We start from the raw sequence: 24,552 nt of genomic DNA on the forward strand, positions 1-24,552 counted from the left end.
TTCTCTTTTCTCAGAAGAGGGATCAAAGCCTGGCAGTGAATGTACCTGATGGCAATGCTGAAGGTCAGCCACAGGACAGGGATTGTGCTCCATCCCACCTGCTGATGAGCTGATGTAAAAATGGCATCAGTGGGGCAAGCTCAGGCAGGACTCACAACGTGCATCTGGCATTGCTGTGAGTTCCAGCTAACAACGTGGAAAGTCAGTGAGGCTGCTGGGCTGAAGTTGCAAGCTGGACAAACATCAGTAGTTACCTTCCAAGGCAATAGGGGCAAACACAGCTACATCCCCGAGGTGCTGGAGGTGATCCAGCCCAAAACAGAGGGGCAACTGCAGGAAGGAACAGCCACTGCCCTGTTAGGAGGGTCTGCTCCTAGAGTCAGACATGCAGAAGGATGCACACCCAGCCTCACGTGCAGGGGAACCTAAGTGCAGAGTGCCATAGGGCTCAGAACTGCCAGACGTGTCCTCAGCGTGACCACAGGGCCTGCCTGTAATGGCCTGACCCGTTTTCCCACTGCATGAAAAGAGCTCCTGAGACAAGCTTTTGCTGATGATGCTTCCAGGCAGGCTTTGGGAAGTGCAGCAAGCTGTGTCAGGGAGAGGAAGGACTTCACAAAGCCCAGGGAACTGAAAACTTCACATGCTCTCTCCAGATCTTGAAGGACTTCTACCTTTGGTGATCCCTGTAGCAGCCAGGTCTCCAAGAATGACAAAAAAAGCCAATTTCTATGTTCTGAGATGAACTGAAAGCAAAGCCTTGAAAAAGTCTCCATCTCAAGCAGCACTCTCACAAACATTCACAGACAATTCAGATGAGACTGCTTAAATATAAGCACTCTGCAAGCCAGGAGCGTTGCCTCAGCTGACTGATCTGACTGATTTCCAGGACACTTTGGCTCTGAAGAGCCCAAATATATAAACTGTAAATCTCTCTGGAGGTGTGTGATGCCTGCCCTTCAAATGAAGCCATGAAACCTCTTTGCATGTGGTTCTGCACGTGCCACTATGCCCAACTAATGCAAATCAAGACACACAACACGTGACTACAACATCTTTTTTTGGGTGGAGAGGGAAGGGTTGAACTAAAATAAGGAAAAAATAATTTTAAATGCCACAAAAGCAAACAAAGAGAAACACGGGATATCAGTGTGCCACGATGCTCCTCCATAGACTACAGAAGACAGAAAACCTATTAAAACCAGGTGTGGATTCAACAAGGAAAAACAGTACACGACATAGAAGAAGGAAACATACCAAGAAATCAGGGAGGCAACGCAATTTCCTAAAGGCTTTGGCAACAAAAAGAGAAGCCAAGCTGGTGAAAAAGTGTGATCCACCTTGCTGCTCCAGGGCTGCCTGGGGATGAACGGGGGCTGTGGCCAACATGGGCTGTGAGCACAGGCGACGCAACGCAGCCAGCACACAGACAGACAGATGTGTGCTTGGAGGAGAATGCTGGATTCCCTTCTGAGAAACATTAGTGTCGGGACTCCCAGCAGGCTGCCTGCCAAGGGGGATAATTAAGCTAAATAAAAATACACAACAGGAACAGCTCCTCAAATGAGGATAATTTAATTACCACGTTGGATATAGGAGACCCACTTCCCATGAGTTTTCCGCTGCGACCAGAGAGGAGACAACAGCAACACAACGTGCTGCAGGAGAGTCATTTATGAAGAAGCAGCTTTCTATTAAGGTCTGCATATTAAGCAAAGCTACAGCTTCCCATAATCGTGTCTTGGTATAAAATTCAATCAAAGAAACAGCTTTGAATGTCCAAAAATCAATGGAAGCATACAACAAAATGATTGCAGATGTCACTCTGGAATTTATTTCAGCGCTCAGCCCGTGGTGGTTGTAAGGAACAACCTTTATTCCTTCCCTAAATGAGAGGGAAGCAGGAATCCTGCAAACAGCCCTTAGACAGGATCTCCCCTCCATCAGATCTGTCAGAATTTGAGAGCACACAAACAGCAGACAACCTGCAGTTCTCTTAATACCACCATTCACTTAATTTTTGCAAGAAGGAGTCATTTCTATCCATTCATCTTTCTAAAATAAAGTAGCTGTTCAATTGAACAGGGCATAATCTCATCTGGAATCCCAACCCAGCAGCATCGTTTCGCTGAGCTGAATTTAAAATACAGGAGCTGCAGATTTGCTTTATTCATTAGTGCTGAAATGCAATAGAAAGGAAGAGCTAACGTGCTGGGCTTCTGAAGAGCTTTATACACTGCCTAATGCACCTCTAGGGTGCTCGTCTGTTAAGTGAGAGAGAAGTGAAAATATTTTTCCTCCCCTTCTCTCTAGTGGAAACACTTAGTGGACAGCACAGGCTCAGTTCTTTTGGAAGTAATGGAGCGAGTGTATCCACTCAATTATTTAAAACAGTTGAGTAATTGCAGTCCTGTCAGCTCAGGAAACATCTCTCTGTTAAAGCTGCTGCACAAAACCATGTCTGTGCAGGCACTCACCATGCCTGTGCTGAAAAGAGCACTAGTTTCTCCTTTATTTGCTTGCACACCCTCCAAGCCAGAGACACAAGTGAGGGATGAGGCTGTGTGCCTCTGCCTGTGTCTAATCCTGCCAGAGAACAAAACTCACTCAGAGGGGAGGAGGGAGCTGGGACACCTCAGCAGCTTTTTGGAGGTGCCAGATTTACGTGTGGACAGTGCTGGCTGATGGCTACATAAATCCTTACAGAAATCTCTCAGGGCACGGTGTGTGCTGGAGATAAATATTACAATAGTAGGCTTACAGGAAAATGGATTTGGACAGCCAGGAAGCCGAAGGAGGGAAAAGGATTGGGCAGAAAGTCTCGCAAAGACTCTCTGGAGAAGCTCATTTAGCAGGCTTGGAAACTGATGGGTTGCCCCATTTGCCTGCACGGATTCCAAAGCAGTGCATGGAAAAAACCAGTGCAGAGCACGGGAAGATCACCAGGGGTTTCTTCCCCAGCCCCAAAATGCACTGGGAATTGCAGCAGAGTAGCTGCACACAGGCACACTATTGCTGCTGCTTCATTCCACAGCTGACCCACACGTAGCCCTGTCCTACCTAGGAGTGAACATTTGCCTTCTGTAGGCAGTGCTGGGACACAAACCAAGAACTGCTGGCCTGATGAGCTGAGCCACCAACATGTGCACACCCACCCAGCTCGACCCACTGAAAATGCTTGCTCCTTTTCTTCGTTGCTCACGCAAGTGATGGCTTTCTGGGATAGTTTTCAAGCAGATTGTAAATATAAAAACAGCTATCGAGGCAAATGAATTATGTAAAGCGTACATCAGCAGTGCTGAGTGCTTTCACACCTTTGTTAATTGGCTCACCTTAACGGGTATTTCTCTCCAGGGTCCCTGCCCAGGTGGAAGAGCAGTGGCAAAGTGCTGTGCTCCTCCTGCAAATGTGTTGTCACTCCAGAGACATTCTGTCCAGGACAGAAATCAATGCCCTGCGGTGAAGAGAAGGAAACAGGTCATCAAGCACGAAGCAGGGGCAGGAACACAATTTTAGCTGGTGCTGCTTCCTTCGGCGTCTTGTTCCAGTATACCTGTGAAACCCACGATCAGCTTAAACCCAGACAGTCCTCTTTATTCCACAAACTGGATTCCAATCTGTAGGAGGTAAAATAAGATGATAACAACTCGCATTGCACTGGCATAAACCAGAAGCTAATTTCAAAGAAACGGGTGCGTTTGTTTGACCTGGTTTACAGCATCTCAGAGAGCTGGTATTGAAGCACTCACCTGGGGACGAGAGCTGTGCTAGGAGAATTGTGTTATACCTGAGACTGAGAAACTGGGACCTCTCTGCAGCGACAGAATGAAGGGCACAAGGACTGGGGTTCTGTTTGGCACCAGCAGTGGGTAAGTGCTCAAAGGCCACTGAGGGCCAGAGCCAGTTGTCAGCTCGCAGGCCCGGAGCAGGCAGCTCTCTGCATCTGCCCTTGCAGCTCCCAAACTGCAGCCAGTTATTAGCCAGATGTCAGGCTAATAACCCAGAGCCTGCCTGCAGCCTTGTGGGCTAACAGAACTCATTTAGCCCTGGGAACAGCAAAAAATGTAAAGCACTCATTTCACTGAACAGAAAATAACGCGGGGAGCCCTGTGGACCAGCAAGGGCTGGCACCTGGTAAAACCCAGCTTTAACAATTCCAGCCAACACGCTGCGCTCCTCACAATACCTGAGACAAGGACAGAGACGTGGAGAGAGGGTAAATGGGAATATTTCAATGGAAAAGCAGCTGTAGCATTTGCTTAAAAAGCAAACAAACCGAAAGGCTCTCTACAGATGTTGGTAGGATTTGATTGGCAAACCATTTTCTAAAAATATCCTGTGTTTTTAATGGACAGCTGGTCAGTGGAGCAGTTAATATTCTGCTTTTCAATAAAGCAGGAAGGTTAGAAGCCCATGAAATCCCATTTATCTGCACAGAGCTATAGATTCCTGAATCACTGACTGGAAAAATAAGAGAGTTGCTTGATAGGTTGTAGTGGCCGGCCAATAATGGACTTTAAATGGATACAAAAATGATTGACCTTCCCACCTTCTGGTGCCACAGGCCTCGGAAAAAAGAGTGAAAAATAGATTTTTTTATTTATTTTTTTTCCAAAAGGAACAGTTAATGAAAAGGTATCAAAGCCTACATAATATCCAAATTATAATTTGGATGCAAATCAAACAAGCAATTTAATTAAGAGCCCGCTAATTGGTACAATACTCTTTGGCTGCAAATGCTTCTTTCTGAAAGAAGATTTGAGCCTCTTGGGTATTTATTTATATACTGCTCTGCTTACGTTTTGCCTTCTGTTTCCTTTAGCCAAGGCTCCAGACTAAGGCTCAGGGATGCCCCAAAGCCTCCTAGGAAAGAAGGTGCTGTGACACCTTGCCTGAGGCCACCAGCCAAAGGCTATCTGTCTTTCTAATCTAAGCAGTCGATGCCCTGCTCAAAAGCAGTCTGCTGGGGATAGCAATAATCAATCAAACTTACTGTTTTGTGACACTGATAAATAACTCTCCTAAAGCACGGCTGAAGCCACGCTTTAAATTCCTCAGGCCTTTCAACTTTACCTCCACAAATATAACAGACCATTATTATTTTTATGTACTGTGTGACTGCTGATATTCAGCCACCAGAGACAGCTTGAAAGTTATTTTCTCCCTGCTCGTCAGCAAATGAGCAAAATGTGAGAGGTACCATTCCATCTTCACATACCTGACGAAGGCATTGCCCAGCATCACAGCAAGTGACACACTACAGATACAGATGGTGGGGCCTGCTCCTCTGCACACATTTGACAGGAAACAATATTTAACGTATCACCCACAAGCTCTACTTCATCCTGCTTCTTATCTCAACGCATTTTCAGTTCTCAGGATGGAAAGAAGGAAAAAAAAAAAAAATCAGTTACAGCACCGAGCTGAAAGTCTGGGATCCTCACATCCAGATTGCTTTTAATTTCTGGAGCAAAACCAGAACAAACTAAATCTGCTTGGGATTTGAGGATTATTTAAAGATGAGGCAATCCACGCTCTGGAGCATCTGGACGATGCCTCTAGCTGCTTGGAAAGCATGAGGATTTGGTCATGTGTGTTTCTGGGAGCTGGGGGCACAGGGATGTGCCCAAACTCCTTGCGTCCACCTCCGACAGCAGAGAAGGAGCAGGAGGGAAACAGCTCTGCTGCCCCACATGCAGGCTGAAGGACAGCAGGTCTGGTGGGGGGTCTCCTCTCGAGCACTTCTGTCGGTGAAGGTCACTAGAAGATAACTTGAAATCATTAAACAACTCTTTTTTCCTTTTCTTGTAAAAGCCTGATCTGACAACACGCCCCACAGATCCCAAGGACGCTGCAGGCTTTAGCACTAAATACAGACGTGCCCAATTCTCAGCTGGAGCAAAAGCCAGCTCGTTGCATAAGCAGCAGAGAGGTCTCCCCATTTACTCCGCACGGCCAACAGGATGGCAGCTTTGCTCAAAAGGAAAGCTGTATCACGTGAAGAAGAGCAAAGAGGCAGGGAGGCACAGCTGCCCCTTCCTCCAGGATGACAAAAGCCCAGCCACCACTTTGTTTTTATTTACTTGGAGCTCTTTGGCAGGCTGTTAGTGACCATGTGCAGGGGATCAGTTAAAGCACACGCCTTCTATTCCAGTCTGCTCACAATCCAAGGCAATTTGCATGTTGACAGTAACACTGATCAAACAAAGCAGAAAGGTCACTCCCTGTGTTTAAGCAAATTCTTGCATCTTTCCTTCCCAACTCCAAAAGCACACAAGCCAAGCCAGAAGATCCTATCTAGAGCACACCAGCTTTGTGCTTTCTAAGGGAACCGATCAAAGAGCATCAGATGGCAAACAGAAGCATCTCAGCTCCCACACCAGACCTCTTATACCAGCAGCATCCTGCACCTGTCTGCTGGAGGAGTAATCCCACTAATCATTTAATTTAAGAAAAAAAAAGAAAGAAGGAAAGAAATACAACAACAAAACCAACCAAGCAGCACTCCCTGCGCATCAGGGAAGCCTTTGGGCGAGCCCATCCTTCAGCCCTTCCTCCCAGCAATCACGTAACCCCGACGGTTTTTCCATCCCTAAGACCTGGTGGCAATCGGTCGCACGGCTTATGCTTCAATTTCCAGAGCAAATGGACCACAGATGCTATGTCAATATAGACATGAGACAAATACAGCTGGCTGCCAGCGCGGGCTGCGCGCCAAGCGATGGAATCACCACTTGTGTCAACGTGAGCCCTCTGGCAATTCGTCACCCTGGCGCTGGCCCAGCTCGCTCCGACCTGACAGGCAGAGGAGGAATTCGATGGCAGCGCAGCGAATCTGGGGGCTGCCTGCTGGTCATGGCTCCTCATTCCATCACACGAGACCCAGAGCTGCGTTCGTATCGGAGGGAGAAAACATCGGCGGTTCATTAAAGCCAGTTTCTCCCTCTTTGCCACGGCGCCGGTAAGCGGCCGCTGTCACCGCAATGGAGGCTCCCAACAAAACCTCCCGGCCCGCAGCTCCGACTGCCTGTTGAACAAAAATTGCTTCTAATGTGTTAACTGTCTGGAAGAGACCCCCGAAGATGGGCAGATCGGCGAGCCCCCGTCGGCTCTGAGGCAGCAGCGATCAATGGCTAGCTCATGCGCTCAGAGGACCACAATCAAATGTCATTATTTGTGAGGTTCTACTTGACTTCACATCCCCCTCGCAGAAAAGGCTTTATCGATCCCTCCGTGTCGAGGAGAAGGGCAATCAGACAGACTGCAGCAGGAATAACCCCGTGGCATTTTACATTAAAACAATAGCATCTTCTATCGCAGGCACCTCCACCGATCACTGAAAGACACAGGAGCCCCTCCGAAAAATCACTGAAGGCTACTAACAAGATACTAAGCTGACAGCAGAAAGGTTGATGCTATCAGCCACTCTCCAACGAACCCAAGGGCTTTTTCCATATTTCTAATATTATTTTTTTTTTTTCCCCTTCTTGCATCACTGCTCTCAGAAGGCACAAGGATTGTGCTCTGCTGGATAACCTCAGTGGCAGGCACAGAGATGGTGATTTCCTTTCTCCTACCTCCTCCACATCGCATTACCTGAAGCAACCCCTGGAGGACTTGCTGGCTACTGGGGTAAATCCATCAAGAAAAGCCATTTGTCTCCTCTTCCAGGCCTCTCCTTCCAAATGAGGAAGGTTGCATGTCCCTCTCCAGGGACAAACAGGACAGATCAACAGGACAAAACGACTGCTAACAGTACCAACTCTGGGCATTCACATTTTAGGAACAAGAAGCTGCGAACCCAGCAACACCTCTGTGGAAACCAGCAGCAACACAGCAGCAGTGCGTGAAACACCACCTCCTCACACAGAACTGTCATGCACTCTGCAGTCAGGAAGAGTCCTGGGTGCCTTGTGCTGTGCAGAAGGAGCTCCTCAGGCTTCTCCTCATTCCTCTGCAGCATCAGCCCTTCCGTCCCTGGCTTGGTAAAGGCCAGTGGTGTTGCTGAATTCTGCCTGGGTTCAGTTTGAAGTCTGGGCTCGGCAGCCAGGGCACAGCGGTGGTGGAGAACATCCCACAGACCTTGGTCACATTCAGTGAATTCCTCACGTTCTCCACAGACTTGTCTTTCAGTTTTTCTCCACCAACCCATGTCCCATTTTTTATTTCCACTTCCACCAGGAACTGAACCACGCGCTTCATCTCTGTGAAAGCTGATAAATCTCAGTACCAAGCCAGAAGGCAGAGGATGCAGACCAGTGAGGGCACGCCAATGTCATTGGGGTCTAGGACAACCAGCAGCCTGTGTACTGTTGTACAGGATGTGCCCAGTGTAAATACTCCAAGTGCCAGATGGAGAGAAGCATTCATCTGCTTGTTATGCTTCCCGAGGCTTTGCTTTCCATAAGCTGCTTCCCTCTGGTAGATTTTTATTTATACATACATACTTTATTACTTAACTAACTTAGACCACATTCAAGTGCATAGCTTTCCAGGTTAGAGGCCAAAATTGCACATTCTTTCTAGTTAATCCCATCAGGGCTGGTAGTCCTAAACTGACATGACTGTGCCTGGTCCCCAAGACGTGCAATAATTTCCAATGTCAACATGAAAATATGATTCCTGGATGCTTTAGTGGTACAATCTCATCTAAAAGTCAAACAAATACGCACGATGCATAGATTAAAACCAGTGCAAGTTTTCCGTATCACTGATTTCCCACCCTGTCAGTTAACAAGGGAATTTGAAAGGAGAAGGAGGTTTGGGCAAAAGGTGCCACGTATGCATCAAAATAGTGAGAAACTCAACCACCCCCAAAAACAAACCTTTTAAAACTGTGCAGACGGCCATTCTGACACATCTGGCCAACTTGAGGCCCCTTCCAAACGGAACGACATGCCAACCAGATCCATCTGTTCATGCCAGGTCTGAGCGAGGGACCCTCGAGGCAGGAAAAATGTCACGTTGGAAAGTGTAACAGAACTCCCTGTTAGATTCCCAGAGAGGTGAAGGACCCAGGCCAGAGATCAGAGAGCTGACAGGGCCTCGTTAGCTACAGCTCCAATGGGAGGCAAATCAAAGTATCCAACAGCAAGCCTGCCCACAAGACACAGCTCCTAATGCCACACACACACGTATGCAAATCCACTTTTCAAAGGAAATTAGCAAACAAACTGGCCTTTTTGATTCCAGCCCAATAGTTGCAGCCCAATATCAAAACAGCTGAGAACAACAGGCACCAAAAGAGGCGTTGGATCAGGAGGTGAGATTACAGAATTCCCAAAACAAGGCTCACAACTGCGGAACTGTTCTGCATTCTGATTTCTTTCTATTTTTAAACTTGCAAGGCTTGTAATTAATGGCTCGAGGACATGAGGAGAATTGGAACAAATTTCAGCCTCAGCTTCCTCTGCGTGTTGTTAATGGCTAGTCTGTCCACTAATGTGCTCCAATTTTACCCACATCAACCACATGTGATACAAGCTGCAGGAAAGCCAGTGAATTTTTAATCATTTCTCTGATGTACAGTATAATTGCTGACTTTTATCAGACAGCAGTTAAACAACAGCTCAGAAAGGAATAAATATTCCTTAATTGCACAACTGCCATTTCTCACAGTAGGAGAGCGTTTGAAATGAGTAACTGGTCCCCATTATCACAGCCACACACATCCTCAGACATGTACCAATAAGTTCAGATCAATGCAGGCGTTTATTTATGACCAAACAAGGTATGTCAGTATGTGCATGTAATACAATGCAGGGCAATTATTCACACCCATGGCAAAAGCATGCCCTCGAGTCCATTCATATGGCTGTCCACAACAACAGGCAAGCTCCCAGTGCCTCTCACACAGGGAAAATCCTCATTATGGCACGTGTGACATAGGTGCTTTCCTCACAGACTGACCCAGACAAGCACATGGTCTCCTTTTAGCTGTGCAATATTAGGGTTGACACGCAGCGTGCAGTGCATTTTCAGAGTCAACTTCCCTTCCTAATCTGTGAAACACAGAAACTCCTGGAGCACTGCAGCCTTAGAAAGACAAACACACGCCTTTACAGCCCTGAATGTGAATGACTCCCTTGGAGCTGACGTTTCCTTCTACCCCCAGGACATCCCCATGAAAGAAACCATGCACTTTTACATCCACAAATGTCACCAGCACTTATTTCTGCACCTGTGACGCCTTGAGGACCCACCGTAAGTTAAAGAAAAAAAGGCATAAAAAAAATTCAATCAAACAAACAATCCCTCCCCAGTACCAGCCTGCTGTCAAAACTGCTGAAAGCTGTGCCATAATGCATTTAGTTCATGTCTAAAGGTATCATCAGCAAGGCACACGTGTGAACCTGCCATTCAAGAAACGTCCCAGAGTTCAGCACTCAGGTCTGAGGCAAGGAAGTCACAGAAGAAGAAAAATAACAGTGTTTAACATCTAATTGTGAGAAGATCAGCCAGAAAACTGCAAAAGCAGCTCCTCTTTGGCAAACAAAATGTGAAGCATCTTACAGAGTGATACGGGCTTGCAGAAGTGCTGGTAATAGATTAAACATATGGAGCGCAGTGTTTGTGATGGCTGCTGCTCTTTCCACTGCACTGAAGAGCTTTCCCTTTCAGGAAAAAAAGACCAATAAAATAGCACATCCCTATCTCCTTTCCACAGTTCAAGGCACTCTGGGTCTTTTTCACCAGATACACAGATAAATGACCCGTTCATTTGGCATCAGTCTCCAAGCTCTGTAAAGGTACACGTGAAAGATCAGAATTCAGCAGGGAAAGAAGCTTAACATTAAGGGGCATTCAGTGCTGCTTCAAGGGAACGCCACTCGGGACAAGTCAGGCTTTGCTCATTTTCCTCTGCTTGTCTCTGACTTCATTCAGCACAGGGGTGCAGGTGACACCAGTGCCCTTGGATTTTGGAGATTGGGTAGCTCTTAAGAGGCCGTGAAGGAAAGGCTGGTTCGTAAGTGCTCTGTGGCATCCCCCAATTAAAACACCTCTTGAAATGGTTATTTCCCCCCTGGAAAATGACTGGGAAAGAGAGAAGGAACGAGAGGAAGGCGCAGGTCGGTGTGCTGTTACCTTGCTGTACTCCTCCCAGGAGTTGCTCCAGGTCCAGTAGTGAGCCTTGTAAAGCCCGACTCTCACCGCCATCATCTCATTGCCACGGTAATAGAATATGGGCCTGCAAGGGAGAGCAGAACTGCATGAGAAATGCCAGCACGCCAGCCTGGGCAGCTGCTGCCGCTGCCTCGCTGATAAGGGAGACAAACACTTTAATGGCGTCTGACTTCCGATCCAGCTATCAGTCAGAAACAGGCTGCCTCCTAATAGTCTCCACTGCAAGGTTTTCAATTAACATTTTTTAAAGTGTTCATCAAGTTGAGAGCTCACACGGCGCAAGAATGAAATATTATACAGCTTGGCTGCCAGTGATTATTAATCCTTGAACTATCAGACCCTGTTATTTCCTATAGAGCGTGCCGACTTAAACACCAAATGTCTCAGAAGCGGCGAGCGTCTGCCAGAGAGAGAGAAATAGGGATTCACAGAGAATATGGTGCTCACACTCCTCTTTGTGGCAGCATCGACATATGTGCTGTTCCCATCTGAGGCACAGGATGGCCGGGGAGGACACCGGATGCTGGCCAGTTGGGGATTTCAGATCTGAAAAGCTCCATAAAAAAAAGAAACCTGGCACCAAGACAGGCTTCATTTTTAACTCCTGCCCATTCGCTTTCCCCTGAAGCATCATCTAAGCTCATAATGAAATCTGCAACCTCGCCCCCAAAGTTCCCCTACAGGTACTGAGGGCACGATCCACACCCAAGGCACGTGCACTGCGCTTCCTCCCGCGCATCCCAGCCGTGCTCCCTTTGGTGTCCCTCAAAACGTGCTCTCATTTTTTGAGGGAACAGTACAAATTTCCACTGAAATGATCTATTGCAAGAGAACGGCTTCAGTGGCTGCTGCAGTTTGCCCCACAAGGACACCAGAGGCAGCTCCTCTCTGGCTGTGTCAGCCTGCTGGCAGGAGGAGATCGCTGGGCTGCTTATTGCATTGGGAAGGGTATAAGCATCCTTTGTCTTTGATTCAGATACCACTAGGCAAAAGCTACTCTCTCTGGAAAAAAACACAGTTCCTAACTATAGGGGTAGTTAGGGATAGAGATAAGATTAAAATCTCTGCATCCGAATGACAGGAGTGGCCTTAGATCTCCTCTATTTTAAACCACAGCCTTCCCTGCAGGTTCCTCGCACAAACAATGAGCCTCTGTCATTAGGAACCGCTCATGAACAAAGGGGAAATGCTGCTGCCAGCAGTGCCTGGTCCTGCATCCTAACACCTGAAGTGCCTGTGAAATAAAGGCAGCCTGAGAAGCCTGCCAAAACGCAGGACTTGATCTAAACCAGTTTCATTAACGAAATAAAACAGCCCAAACAAACACGCCACGCTTGAAGCACGCCAGCCTCCTTTTTCCTTGCCATAAACACAGACCATGCGACAAGCTGTGATGTGACCCTCTGCAAGAAGGCACACAGGTTAGGTTTTGCATTAAAAAAAAAACCCAACAACAAACGTCTCCATCTTTGAGAAAGGCTTTCAGCTCACACTGAAAATGCTGCTGCCGCCGATTCCTTTCTTTCCCGTTCCCTTTTTTCCTTTATAAACTTAAAAGAACCCTACAACTGCATCCCCTGGAAACGCCTTGGGGCAATGGGAGCTGTGATGTCCCAGTCAGGTTTGGGGTGGAAAATCAATCAATCAATCAATCAATCAATAAGAAAAAAAGAAGAGTCATCACACAGCCTTGAGTAATCATTACTGCAACACGAATGGCACTGCTGTAAGAGATGGGTGGCTGATATTTCCTTTATTTTCCCTTTGGTGTCATAAGAAAGCTCCACAAAAGTATCAGGCTGTGTTTGCAGGACCTGCAGCAGCTCACGTGAGCCAGCAGATGAGCTCTCAGGTAATGCTGCACACATAGCTCTCGTTTTAACAGGCACATAAGTAACAAGTTGTGGAACAAAGGCTCCCATCCAACACAGAACAGAACTCAAGTATGTTTTGGATGTGTATGTTTCCTTGCTGTCTTACTGACAAAGAATATATTTGTACTCAGGATTTCCCAGGCTGCCAAATTATCCCAATCTCAACAAAAATATCTCTCTTGACCTCCAGGCCATCCAGTGACAGCCAAGGATGTTTGCTGTCAAAATCTGCACCCAAGCAGTATTCCTGCATGCCCATAAGGATCCCAGCTCTTTAATTCAAACGTGCCTTTATAAAAGGACCTTGGGAAGAGGTGGGCTTCTGGTTCACCTGTGGCAGTCCAGCCTTTAATTCCAGCTTCTCTCAGACTAGAACTATATTCTGCAATGAGCCAATATACTCCTGGATGTTTTTTCCAGTAATAAATAATGTATTTTCCCCTACCCAGGCTACAGTTCGCAGGCTTTTATCTCCCTTGCTGCCATATGCTGTTCCAAGGATCCCTGCTAACCCCCTGACATTTGCATTTGTCCCCAGACTCCACCATACAGCAGCATGTCATGTGTCAGGAAATCTCACCTCTGCCTGCTCCAGCAGAGGATTAATGCACAGGGCAAAGCTCTGGTGCTACCTCATGGTCATCGGCCAGGAGCAAAGACGCATCTGTCCAGATTATAAAATATTTCTGTAAACTCGATTTAAAATTAAAAAAAGAAGAAGAAGAAGAAGGCAAAGATTGGCACCACTTCAGTTTGGAGGCAAGGATCAGAGCTCCGGGCTCATAACGAACCTGTCAATTAGCTCGCCCCGCAAGATGGCAGGTAAAAGGTCGACGCCGTCAATCTGTCTGTCACTCGGAGCCTGCAGACCCACCAGGGAGAGGCTGGTGGTGAAGAGATCCATCACGCTGCCCAGCTGCCGGCTGACCTGAAACATCAACAGAAACCTTCAGCAAAAGCCATACAGAGGGAGGCTTCCTGCCAAGCACAAGCACCGCCTCCTGAACCTCTTTTAAGGTTCTCTCCCTTTGCAGTGCTGCAGCAAACCCCACGTTACAATAACAAAGGGGACGATCCATACTTCCCCACTTCCGTTTCCCTCTTTTCCCCCTCACTTCTCTCTCCATGTATCCAACTCAAAGGAGCTTTTTTTTTTCTTTCTTTCTTTTTTTTTTTTTTTTGCACAGTTCAACCTCGTTTAACAAATTCTGAGTCATTTGTGGATTGAAAAATCGACGCTTACAACAAGAAAGAAAAAAAGAAGTCCTTGATTTGTTCCCTCCCCAGGTCATCTCTGTATTCCAGAATATCCTCAGAGCGTGCACAGAAAGCACAGGGATAGATGGATAACAACAAAAAGAGCCTGATGACTTCATCTGCAAACCATTTCCAACAATTCAAGAACTGTAAAGTTGTGGTATTTTTAGTATATATTTTAATAAGGGAGAAAAACATCTGGTTTTGGTTCCAACGGAGATTCGCAAAGCATTTTTTTTGTTTGTTTGTTTTTGCTGTTGTTTCTTTTTTTTTTTCTCCTTTAATTGGAGAGTGGTGAGGTGCTGGAACAGCTGCCTAGAGAGGCTGTGATGCCCCGTCCATCCCTGGAGGTGTTCAAGGCCAGGTTGGATGGGGCCCTGGGCAGCCTGGGCTGCTATTAGATATAGAAGTTGGTGGCTCTGCATGCAGTGGGAGGGTTGGAGCTTGATGAGCCTCGAGGTCCCTTCCAACCATCCTGTGATCTAAAAACCAAACATTCTCTTCTGACTGATCCCTTCTGAAGCTCTGCTCCCATCCTCCTTGGGCAAGCTACAGTTAGCTGCTGTGGGATGTTTAATTAGCCAGCAGCACACTACACTGAAGCAGACAGATTCGAACCAAGAGCAAGCATGCTTTGCACCAGGATGCACCAGCACAAGGTGTGATGTGAAAAGAGCTCTTCTTGCCATCTGATACAAGCTCACAGTGGTAACTTCAGAAGCACGCTGTGACCAAAACCCACGTCCTACCAGCAGCTTGCTGATGTCAGTGTGAACATCACAGTGCTGTCACTGTCAAGGCCTTTGCATCTCAGACTCTTCCTTCTTGTCCCAAATAGACCCCCGGCCTGGAGGGCCATGCTAATTATTAAAAAAAGATGACAAATGATAATGTGGTAAGTGAATACTTGCAAGATATTGGTTCCCTTACTCCTGAGGAAAGAAAATGAAAATGCTATTTCTCCTGGGACACTGGGACTTTTGTTAAGAAGCCAAGCTGAAGAAAGTGAACACTTAGAGGAAGAATTAGCAAGTTAAAAACACAGCAAAAGAATTGAGAAAGCAACATGCAGAGGAGTGATTACAAGTTTAACATTACAATATCGCATTACTTGATTACAGCAATTTCAAACTGTAATGGCTTTCATTCATCAAAAGGTGTTGGCAGGAACACGCAATATGAATGCTGGGTGTAAGAATGCTTTCTCACAACTCTTATGAAGCAAACAAGGTGCAAAGATCTCTGCTAAAGAGGAAGCCCTGAGCACAGAAACCCTCACCCAGGAAGGCAGCGCATTCAACTGGCTCTGGGGAAAGCCTGGGGCAAGCTGTGAACTCATGGATATTGGGATGCTCCCAGGACTGTCCTCTCACTGAGGCTCCTCTCTGGTCTTATGTGTTGAAATACTAAAAAAACAGCAGGTAGAAAAACAACAACAACCCAAAAAGCATCAGCTCACTCCTTCCAGGGCTGGACAGATTCATGAGCCACTGATGCTGGGAAAGCTTCTCTCCCTGAGGTCAAAGGGGATTACAAGAGCTCAGCATCTCAGCAGAGATGCTCAGTCCCTTGTAGGCTCATCTGCCGGCTAATTTACCTCCAGCAAGCCTTAAGAGAGCTGTGGGGTCAGCAGAACAGCATGTGCAGAGCTCAGAGTCCAATCAGAGCAGATGTGGCACACGCCTGCTCCCTCCTGCTGCCATGCCAGGCAGGCAGAAAGGTGTCCGAGGCTTTTTGTAACGAGGCCTTGCAATTCTACAGCAAATCCAAAAGTCACTTTTCTTGTCGTCACTGCATCCCCTTGCCTCAATCTTTTGATAACAAGCAGCAAGAGGCAGCTGCTGACCTGAGCCTCGTGCCTCTAACATCTCCTAATTCATATATCGCGTTGTGACAACCCTGTGGGCCCACCGCAGCCTCCCTGTACCGCTCCTTATTAACCATAACCAGATGTAGATGACTCTCTTTAATCATCCCATTACGTTTCTGGTCTCAGACCACATTTTTCCATGAAGCAGAGAAAACTTCTTAAGGAAATTAAATGCCCGTGCCACAGCCACTTGGATTTATCTGTGCTCTGCAGCACCGCGCTGTAGAACGGGGGGGGGGGAAGGAAAAAAAAAGGTTAATATTTATATAAAACTTTGAAGTATTTTCAGAGAAAAATAAAAAAATTACCATTTTCTCCTGTCAACAGCGCTCTTTCATTCTAGTTGCCTTTCCCTTTTTTTTTTTTTTTTGAAGAGAAAAAGAAAAATCCAGAGAGGGCAACAGCCCAGAGAAAATAAATAATATATAAGAAAGAGTGAGATCAGATATTGCTCGTATCAGCAAGAAACAGCCGGTATTACGCACGTAAGAACGGATTTTTCCCCCCCTTCTTCCTCCCCCTTCTTTTTAATAAACTCTCCGTATACACAGAACGTCTTTAAGAAAATGAAATCCTTTTGCTGTGGGCCACGTCGCTGGAAGAAATAGTCACCACTGCTGTTATCAGTGCTTTCAAGCTTTAACTCTGAATCAAAGGCGACAATTAATAAAGTCGCCCCCGCCAGGAATGGAAAGGAGGAAAGCTAAATATTTGAAACTGGGCGAACAAATGTCAGGGTGTTTTTAAATAAAATCCTTTTACAGTTATCACAGCGAGCAGACCTGATATCCCTGTCTAATTCAATTTCAATTTGCGCCCCATGGGAGATAGCGAAGAAAAGGTTGCAATGCTGTCTTTGGGTTGATATGTTCTTTTCTCCTTCAGGAAGCAGGCACGAGAGAGGAAAGGGAGGAGGGCGAGGGAAGAGAGGAGGAGGATTCAAATACCAACAGAATACGATTCTTTTTTTTCCAGCTGGATCCTTCCAGAAGGCAGATGTGATGCAGGGAATGCCCAAATGCTGATTTGCTGCAAATTCACCTGGCAAACGTCGCTGAGGAAGAAACTGCAGAAAGGCTGTTTTCCAGCAAATAAATATTCCTGATGGGGGACCCGAATTACTGCACGTTGATGCCAAGAGCAACACAGACTCCCAAGGCACCCCAAAATAACTGCGAATCAGCCAGCCGCACCAATTACCCCAACCTCTATCGATGTCCTGTCAAGTGCCAGCAATCCTGTCACATAACCTCTTTTGTTTATGTAAGAAGGTGCTCCTTCATTCCAACAAGCTGCGCCCTTTAACAGAAACCGAGCAGGACACAGATATCAATAAGATGATGGAGAGACTGCCAGAGCCCATCGGCGGGACGAGCCTTCCAGCCAACAGCTGGACTGCACAGGCCAGAGGCACACGTCTGCTTTTGCTGGCTGCGGCTGTGCCAGCTGAGATGGCTGCTGGCCCAATGCCTGCTCTGCAAAACCTCCGTGGTTGGAACAGAGCAATCAATCCCAGCACAGGATGGAGGAGCAGGCCCTCTGGCACGCCTGGGAAGCCCTCTGCTTGCAGCCTGGTTCAGGGCACCCAAGCCTTTGTTTCCTTCAACTCATTCACAAGGAGAGTGCAGCGAGACACTTGGAAGCAATCTTTCCGTGTTTTACATGGACTACACAAGGCTCCGGTTTCAACTCACAGTCAAGATGATGTTGAAGCTACAGACTCTAAGATATCAAAAAGAAGCCAAAAGCATACTAGCAAACACATCTCTTCACTTGCTATGTCCAAAGGAGCCATCATGAAGCAGGAACTACAGGCACTCTGCATGCTTGCACAGAGCGAGCCGTATTTCACAGAAGCAGTGCCAAACCTCTCACCTGCTGTTAGTGCTCCTGTGGGTATCACTGCTGGAGCCTCCATGGCAAGAATGCAAGCAGAAAAGACACGTAAGTAGCTGTCACATACTTATTGGTAGCAGCATTGTATTGGAGTTCAGCTCAAAGCAAAGCAACACATCCCGAGCACACTGTTCAGAACAGGCTTCTCAGGGCGCCCAAGTGAAGTTGTAACACCTGCAAGCACAGGCATCTGGCTGACAGCCCCAGCCTGGAGCCCAGCTTAAGGAGAATTTGGATTTAAGCACGTGCTTAAGTGCCAAGGATGATATCAACCGTGGTGCAGGAGGGGGTTTTGGGCACACACCTGCCAACACACCTGAAGCACAGCCTTCAGCTTGCAGAGCACCGCAGTACAACGTCAGCTGGTCCACCCGCGTGTGCAGGCAGCCACATTAACCCTGCACTGAAATGTCTGCTCACAGAAATTTGCACAGCTTCAGCTGTAACCTCAGGAAGGAAGCCATGCATCACACCAGGCTACACAGACTGCTTCTGACCACAGAAAGCTCCCCTGCATACACAGTGCCACCGCTGGGAGCGTGGTACCAGCACGTTACGCTCAGAGAATGAACAGACCTCCAGATTTCTCTGCTTGTGTTCCTAATTATCATTGGAGTTACTACAATGGAAAGAATTTTTAAATTCAGTATTTACTTGTTCCCATTTATAATGCATGTTTACTTTTAGCACGTTATTCAGCTTGGACATGGAAAACAAAACAGTCAGCTTCGGTCTCATGTTCTCCTATGCTAGCCCCAGGCTGTTGTACTTGGCTTGGAAAGACTTTATGGAAATGTTTAAATTTAAACAAAAAGGCTGCTTTCATTTCAAATTAAAAAAATAATAATAAAACATCCCAAGTAGGTTTTGTGAATTCCTTAAAAATGATGAAACCAAACTACCCTTCTGCCCTCAGCTGCGGATCTGAGATATCTGATGGCACCCTCCTAAATGCAAACAGTAAATTATCATTATCCTGGCTCAATTAAGCCACTCAAAAAGGAATGCAACTTCAAAAAATGTTGTATTTATGAATAGTTTGCAGTTTTAAGCTCAGTGCCCAGTTAATGAAATATCACTTTCTTCAGGGATAAGAGATGCTCACAAAGGGGAGGGAATCTGTATTATTTACTAAGAACCCTGCCTGCAGAAGAATTGATTGCATCTTTCTTTAATGAGAACTGGGACAAGAGAGGCTGGCAGTGTCACCAGAGGATTATTTTGAAGTGATGGTATCTGAATTTGTGTACAGGCAGACAGGAGCAATATTCTGATATCTAGACCTCCCTGAGTGGAACTTTCATCGCACACCAAAGCGGGAGCTGCGAGGGTCAAATCACTCGGCACTTTGAAGTGCAGAGAGCATGCATGGGCAACACATTCATGCTCTAGACTGGGATGTCAAAGTGTGCATTTGTACTCCAATTTGCTCAAAGAGGTAACCCACTAAAATGACTGTGGTCCAAAAGAGTAAAGGGTTTCAACTATGAAGACTAAAAGGCCAGAATACTTGGTGCTCCCCAGAAGTGCTGATCACAGGCACAGCAGCTGCAAATTTGCAATAATGAACAGGAACAGCGCTGTAGAAGCAGCCAGCAGCTCCTTATTTAGACAGCTGTCAGGGCTGAAATGCTACAAGTCTGACCCCAAGCCCATTCCATTCACTTCAGTCCACACAAAACTGATCAGAGCTGGAAGAGATACTCACCCCTCCTGCAGGTATATGTCCAGGCCACCAAGCAATAGCTGGCTCTCTCATGCCACCTTCAAAGGTGGTTTGTTTGCCACAGAGAAAAGGACCATTGCTTCCTCCTAGAGAAAGAAACAAAGTCACAAACCCCCCAAAGTGCCAATATCATACAGCAGAGGGACACGGTCAACCAAATTGAAATTTGGAGGCTACTTTTAAACAAATTTCCATTTCTGCACGAATCCTTCTTTCAAATAATACGTCCAGAGTTGATTTTTGTTGTTGTCGTTGTTGTTTTAAATCCCTTTATGATAAACTTTAGGAGCATCATTTCAGTTCAGAGAGAACCAGACAGCTAAACACTACTTGCAAGCTACTGAACAAAGAACAAAAAGCACAGAAAAGACTTTGAGGCATTTTCCTTCCCTTTAGGGATGTTCGCTGTTGTTTGCAACTTAAAGAAATCTCACACCTTCACAAGAGTGCTCTCCTCACAACCTGTTACACTACCAGGGCAGTATTAGATGCAGATGTGAGAACAAAAGAAGTAATCATACATTCCCTGAATGTTCTCTCTGGCAGATAGCAAATGATTTGCAGGAATGCCTGGGTTTTTAACCCAGCCTTGCAGCAGAGCTTACTGAAGAACAAACAGGCTGATTCCAGGTCACACAAAGTCAAACCCAGCGGCTCGGCTGACATCAGAGCTCAGGATACTCCCTGCTCTGTGGTCTAATAACCACCAGACAGTTTGCCTCCAAATAGAAGAGAATGGGTTATAAAATCAATTTGCAATGACTCCGGGAGAAGCAATCATTTAAACAAAGGCAAACAAAAATAGTTTTTCCTCCTGCTATTTTTGAAGAGAGTTAAAGAAGAAGGGGCTCCTGAACTCTGTAATTACGCAGATGCTCCAATCAACATCTGGCAGATGGAGAACAAAACTGTATTGTGCTTGGGCCTAAATACATTAAAAAATACTCAACCTCTGCCAGTGCCAAGTGGAGATGCAAACAGGTGACCAGCTATGCTGGGTTCAGCAAAAATTCCACCTAGCCAAGGATACCTCCTCCAATGGCCCCCAGCAGGAAGAAACGTCAGCAGAATTCACTCTAAATGTGAGCGCCGTGAACTCTGAGGCTACACCTAATTGCAAAGAGGATAAGGGAAACTGCCAGGTACAGATTTCTCCATGTCTGGGGGGGAGGAGAGATAAGCCTTGAGTTCACAACCCCAGGCCAGCTTTGTTAATTTGAGGCTCACCTTGTTTAGGAGCTGAAATGAGAGCAGCCCCATTATCGGAGGTGAAAAACACGAAAGTGTTCTCACTGATACCCAGCTTCTGAAGATGTTTTAGGATTTTTCCAACGCTGTCATCAATTTCCCGCACAGCATCCCCATATCTGAAGCAAAAGTAGATGCAAAACATGAAAGGCAGCAGCAGAAGACTCACACAGCACAGTATACTGGGAAAAGCCACAGTGCTTTTAGCGAACGCAGTTTAAACCTGTGCTGGGAAAAGGAACACTTCCCTCATGCAGCAGGTACTGTAATAAGAGTTGCATCAGTGTCACTGCAAAGCCTGTGTCTCACACCTGCCCAGAGCAGCTCCTCTTGGACATTAAGAGTCAGAATCTGCTCAGCTCTGAGCCACTCCTGGACAGAGGCTAGAACTGATAAACACTTAGCTATCAAGGTTCTCAGACACAGGCAATATCCCTTTGCCATAGTCCTAAAGCTAATAACTCCATTTTGCTTATGGACATTGGTTTGAAATTGCACCCTGAGAAGCAAGGCTCATCGTGGCTGCAGAGCTACTCTTGCTTCCTGTAAACTGTGTTTACAGCATGCTTTTTTCTACTTGCTGTTCTGATTAATAAGCCTTTAAAACAGACACTATTTATACAAAAGCTTTCCAGAAATCATAACGCCACATACAGCACTTCATTACCCACACAGCTGGCAAAGGAGCTTGAGCTTCCCACTCCCGTTTTAGTTGTGTGATCTTCATTCACTAATACAGCAAAAATGTTAAAGAACAACCCAAGCAAAGTCTTCACTAACACAAGCTCATGTACTTCAGCACATATACTTTTGAGTAACTATCTGTGTATTTGGATATAAGTACACAGAGGGTGGTGAGGCACTGGCACAGGTTGCCCAAGGAGGCTGTGGATGCCCCAGCCCTGCAGGCATTCAAGGCCAGGCTGGATGTGGCTCTGGGCAGCCTGGGCTGCTGGTTGGTGACCCTGCACACAGCAGGGGGTTGGAACCACATGAGCACTGTGGTCCTTTTCAAGCCAGGCCATGCTATGACTATGATACTATGATATAATAAATATCACTGAGGCTTAACATTTTCCCAGCATGAGGTATTAATTTAAAAAAAATGAAAGGAAAAAAAAAAAAAAAAAGAACACACAAAAATAAGACTCACCTTCCTCTCTGACTGGTGCCCAGGAAATGTTTGGAAGCATAAACAGGAGCATGAGTAGCATCGATTGCCCAGTATAAAAAGAACGGCTGCTGGCTGGCCTGCTGCTTGCTAATGAAATCGAGAGCTTCCTGTAAGCAACAATAAAAATGAATGTAACAGAATCACCCTCTGTCATCCAGGTCTCTTCAAAAAAAAAAACAAGACAAAAACCACAACCATAAAGTCACTGTGGGTTAGAAACCAGCACTAAAATAAACTCTACCTGCAGGTAAATCTGAGTCAAGTTGGCTTCCCCCGTCTTCAGATCAATTTTGAAATCTTCATAGTATCTATAAAGAATCAGAGAGAACTAAAGGAATAAATCCAAAGGAATACACAGCCCAAGAAAGCTTCCCATGCCATTAGTTACACAGCAGGTGACTGCAGGTAGAACCCTCATTTAGGTCACCCACCAACTCTGTTCAGATATTAAAAGCAGTGTCATCATGTTTCTAATTACGGTAGACAGCAGTGAAATGACCAGATTCTAACTAATGACAACTGCAAGATTTGGACAAACCTGAGCCACTGATTGCTCACTGTGAGCTATGAGAATGGGGTAGCACACATCAGGAGCTTATGGCACTGCTCCTTCAGTCGAGAGCTGCTGGATGCGAGTGATATTTTTAGCAGTACCCAAAAACATTCAGTGACACAGAATCACAACGTGGGCTGCTCCAAACATGTTGTCCTTGACTATCTGCAGACAGCAATTCAGCAAAGAAGGGCAGGTGGCAGTCCTCATGAGAATAGCAGCGAGTGAAAAGAGACGACACCGGGCACAAAAGCAAATAGTAAAAACGGTGCAGACTGCACACTTGCACAAACAGAGAAGAGGTTACTACAAAGCAAGGCGAGGAGGAAGAAAGCAGCCTTTCAGTACTGAGTGGAAGCAGTTTCCAAGAGAAGCAATGGAATGAAATCATCACAGGAAGCCTTCGGGTGCAACAGGATGAGCAAACATCTCTGGGAGGTGCTGCGGAGCAGCCGTGATCCACAGTTGGTCTGCATGCAACCTGCAGGCTGGCCTCGATACTCGGGCTGTTATTAATCTTCACCATCAAGCACCTAACTTCATGTTTAATGAGCTTGAGTTTGAAATTTAGACAGTCAGGTAGAGCTGAGGGGGACAGGACTCCTGCAAAAGATAGTTCAGGTGTTTAGAGTGGACTAAATGTTCTCTACCATGCCAAGTCTAGCACTGGTGCTGCAGAAGTAGGTCTTTGAGATGCGAACTTCACAGAGCTCCTGACAGTTAATCTATACCTTGCTTCTGTCTGCCCTGTGCACCTCCCCACAAGGCTTTCCCTCTCTCTGTCTTAACTCCAATGGAAATCGCTATCCACAGCTTGGATATTGGCCAACCTCAGATTTGCTCACGGCTGTTAAGCCAGCAGCTATTTAAATTAAAGACCTGAGCACAGTTTCCCATTCAGCAAGATGGACAGGACAGAGCTTCCCACATCTGTTTTCTTCTGTAAGTAACTGCTGCAGACAGTCGCTGCAGAGCACGGTAGATGAAGCCAGCCTTGGGCTGGGCTCTGATCTGCTACTCACGTGTTTCACCAACTTTCACTAATATCTTTTCTGCATCAGCAGGCTGCTGAGCTGCAGAGCAAACAGGCCTTCAGCAGTAAGCATCTCAGAACACAGCTGAAGCAGGACATTCCTCCATGCAGGGTGAAGTACCTGCACGTTACTGGCCATGCAGCCAGACCTGCAACTCTGCCTGATGCTGAAGCAGCTTCTGGTTCTGCCAACCCTTTTGCACTGGTACCGGTTTGCTGTGCTAGCTCTTGTCTTCCAACATAGAAACATCAGCAGGGAGAGCAAGGAAAAGAACATTCCCAGCAACTAGGTAATGTTTTTGAAAGCAACTGGCAGGCAAGTAGCTGAATTACCTGCCAATCATTTCCCAGTCCCTGTACACAGGGATATTTGGGAGTGCTCTGTTATCATAAGGTCCAAAATGGCAGTTTGGGGATCCAAACCATTCATCAAAACCATGTTTCAAGGGGTGGAACTGGGGCCTGTGACCCAGATGCCTAGGAACAAAAGAAACAGATGAGTTAAAATTCTACTGCAGTGGAGCAAACTGTAATCTCACCAGAATGGTATGCAAGCAAACAGTCTTTGCCTAAGAAGAAAAACTTCAAGCATTTTAATCAAAGAAACAACTGCAGAGCACTGTCTTGATCTTCCTTGTCACGAATGGATCCATGCAGTTATCCCAGTGCTCACACATATCCCATTTCAGCCTACTGCCCACCCTGCTTTCCACCACTGCCTTCCATTGGTGCCTTCTCTCACGCTGCCCTGACCATCTGCACTGCTGAGCTGCAGTGCCCAAAGCCACCGCAGAGAT

General features: G+C 46.4%; 1 protein-coding gene across 4 annotated transcripts in view; it reads right to left on the minus strand.

Moving 5' to 3' along the window:
* The window catches only part of GALNS (galactosamine (N-acetyl)-6-sulfatase), a 49,499-nt gene that overhangs the window by 16,469 nt on the left and 8,478 nt on the right, over positions 1–24,552 (minus strand). For all 4 annotated transcript variants that reach the window (XM_042821482.1, XM_042821481.1, XM_042821480.1 and 1 more), the window contains exons 5-12: positions 24,089–24,232; positions 22,411–22,477; positions 22,149–22,276; positions 20,975–21,114; positions 19,730–19,833; positions 13,790–13,926; positions 11,086–11,188; positions 3,333–3,454 (exon numbers count right to left, since the gene is read on the minus strand). In XM_042821482.1, the coding sequence (XP_042677416.1) occupies positions 3,333–3,454; positions 11,086–11,188; positions 13,790–13,926; positions 19,730–19,833; positions 20,975–21,114; positions 22,149–22,276; positions 22,411–22,477; positions 24,089–24,232 (945 nt within the window). The remainder of the gene's footprint in view (positions 1–3,332; positions 3,455–11,085; positions 11,189–13,789; positions 13,927–19,729; positions 19,834–20,974; positions 21,115–22,148; positions 22,277–22,410; positions 22,478–24,088; positions 24,233–24,552) is intronic.

Source organism: Centrocercus urophasianus, unplaced genomic scaffold (assembly GCF_019232065.1).
Source record: "Centrocercus urophasianus isolate 14NV4802_14NV808 unplaced genomic scaffold, USGS_Curo_1.0 seq_2, whole genome shotgun sequence".
Classification (NCBI taxonomy): Eukaryota; Metazoa; Chordata; class Aves; order Galliformes; family Phasianidae; genus Centrocercus; species Centrocercus urophasianus.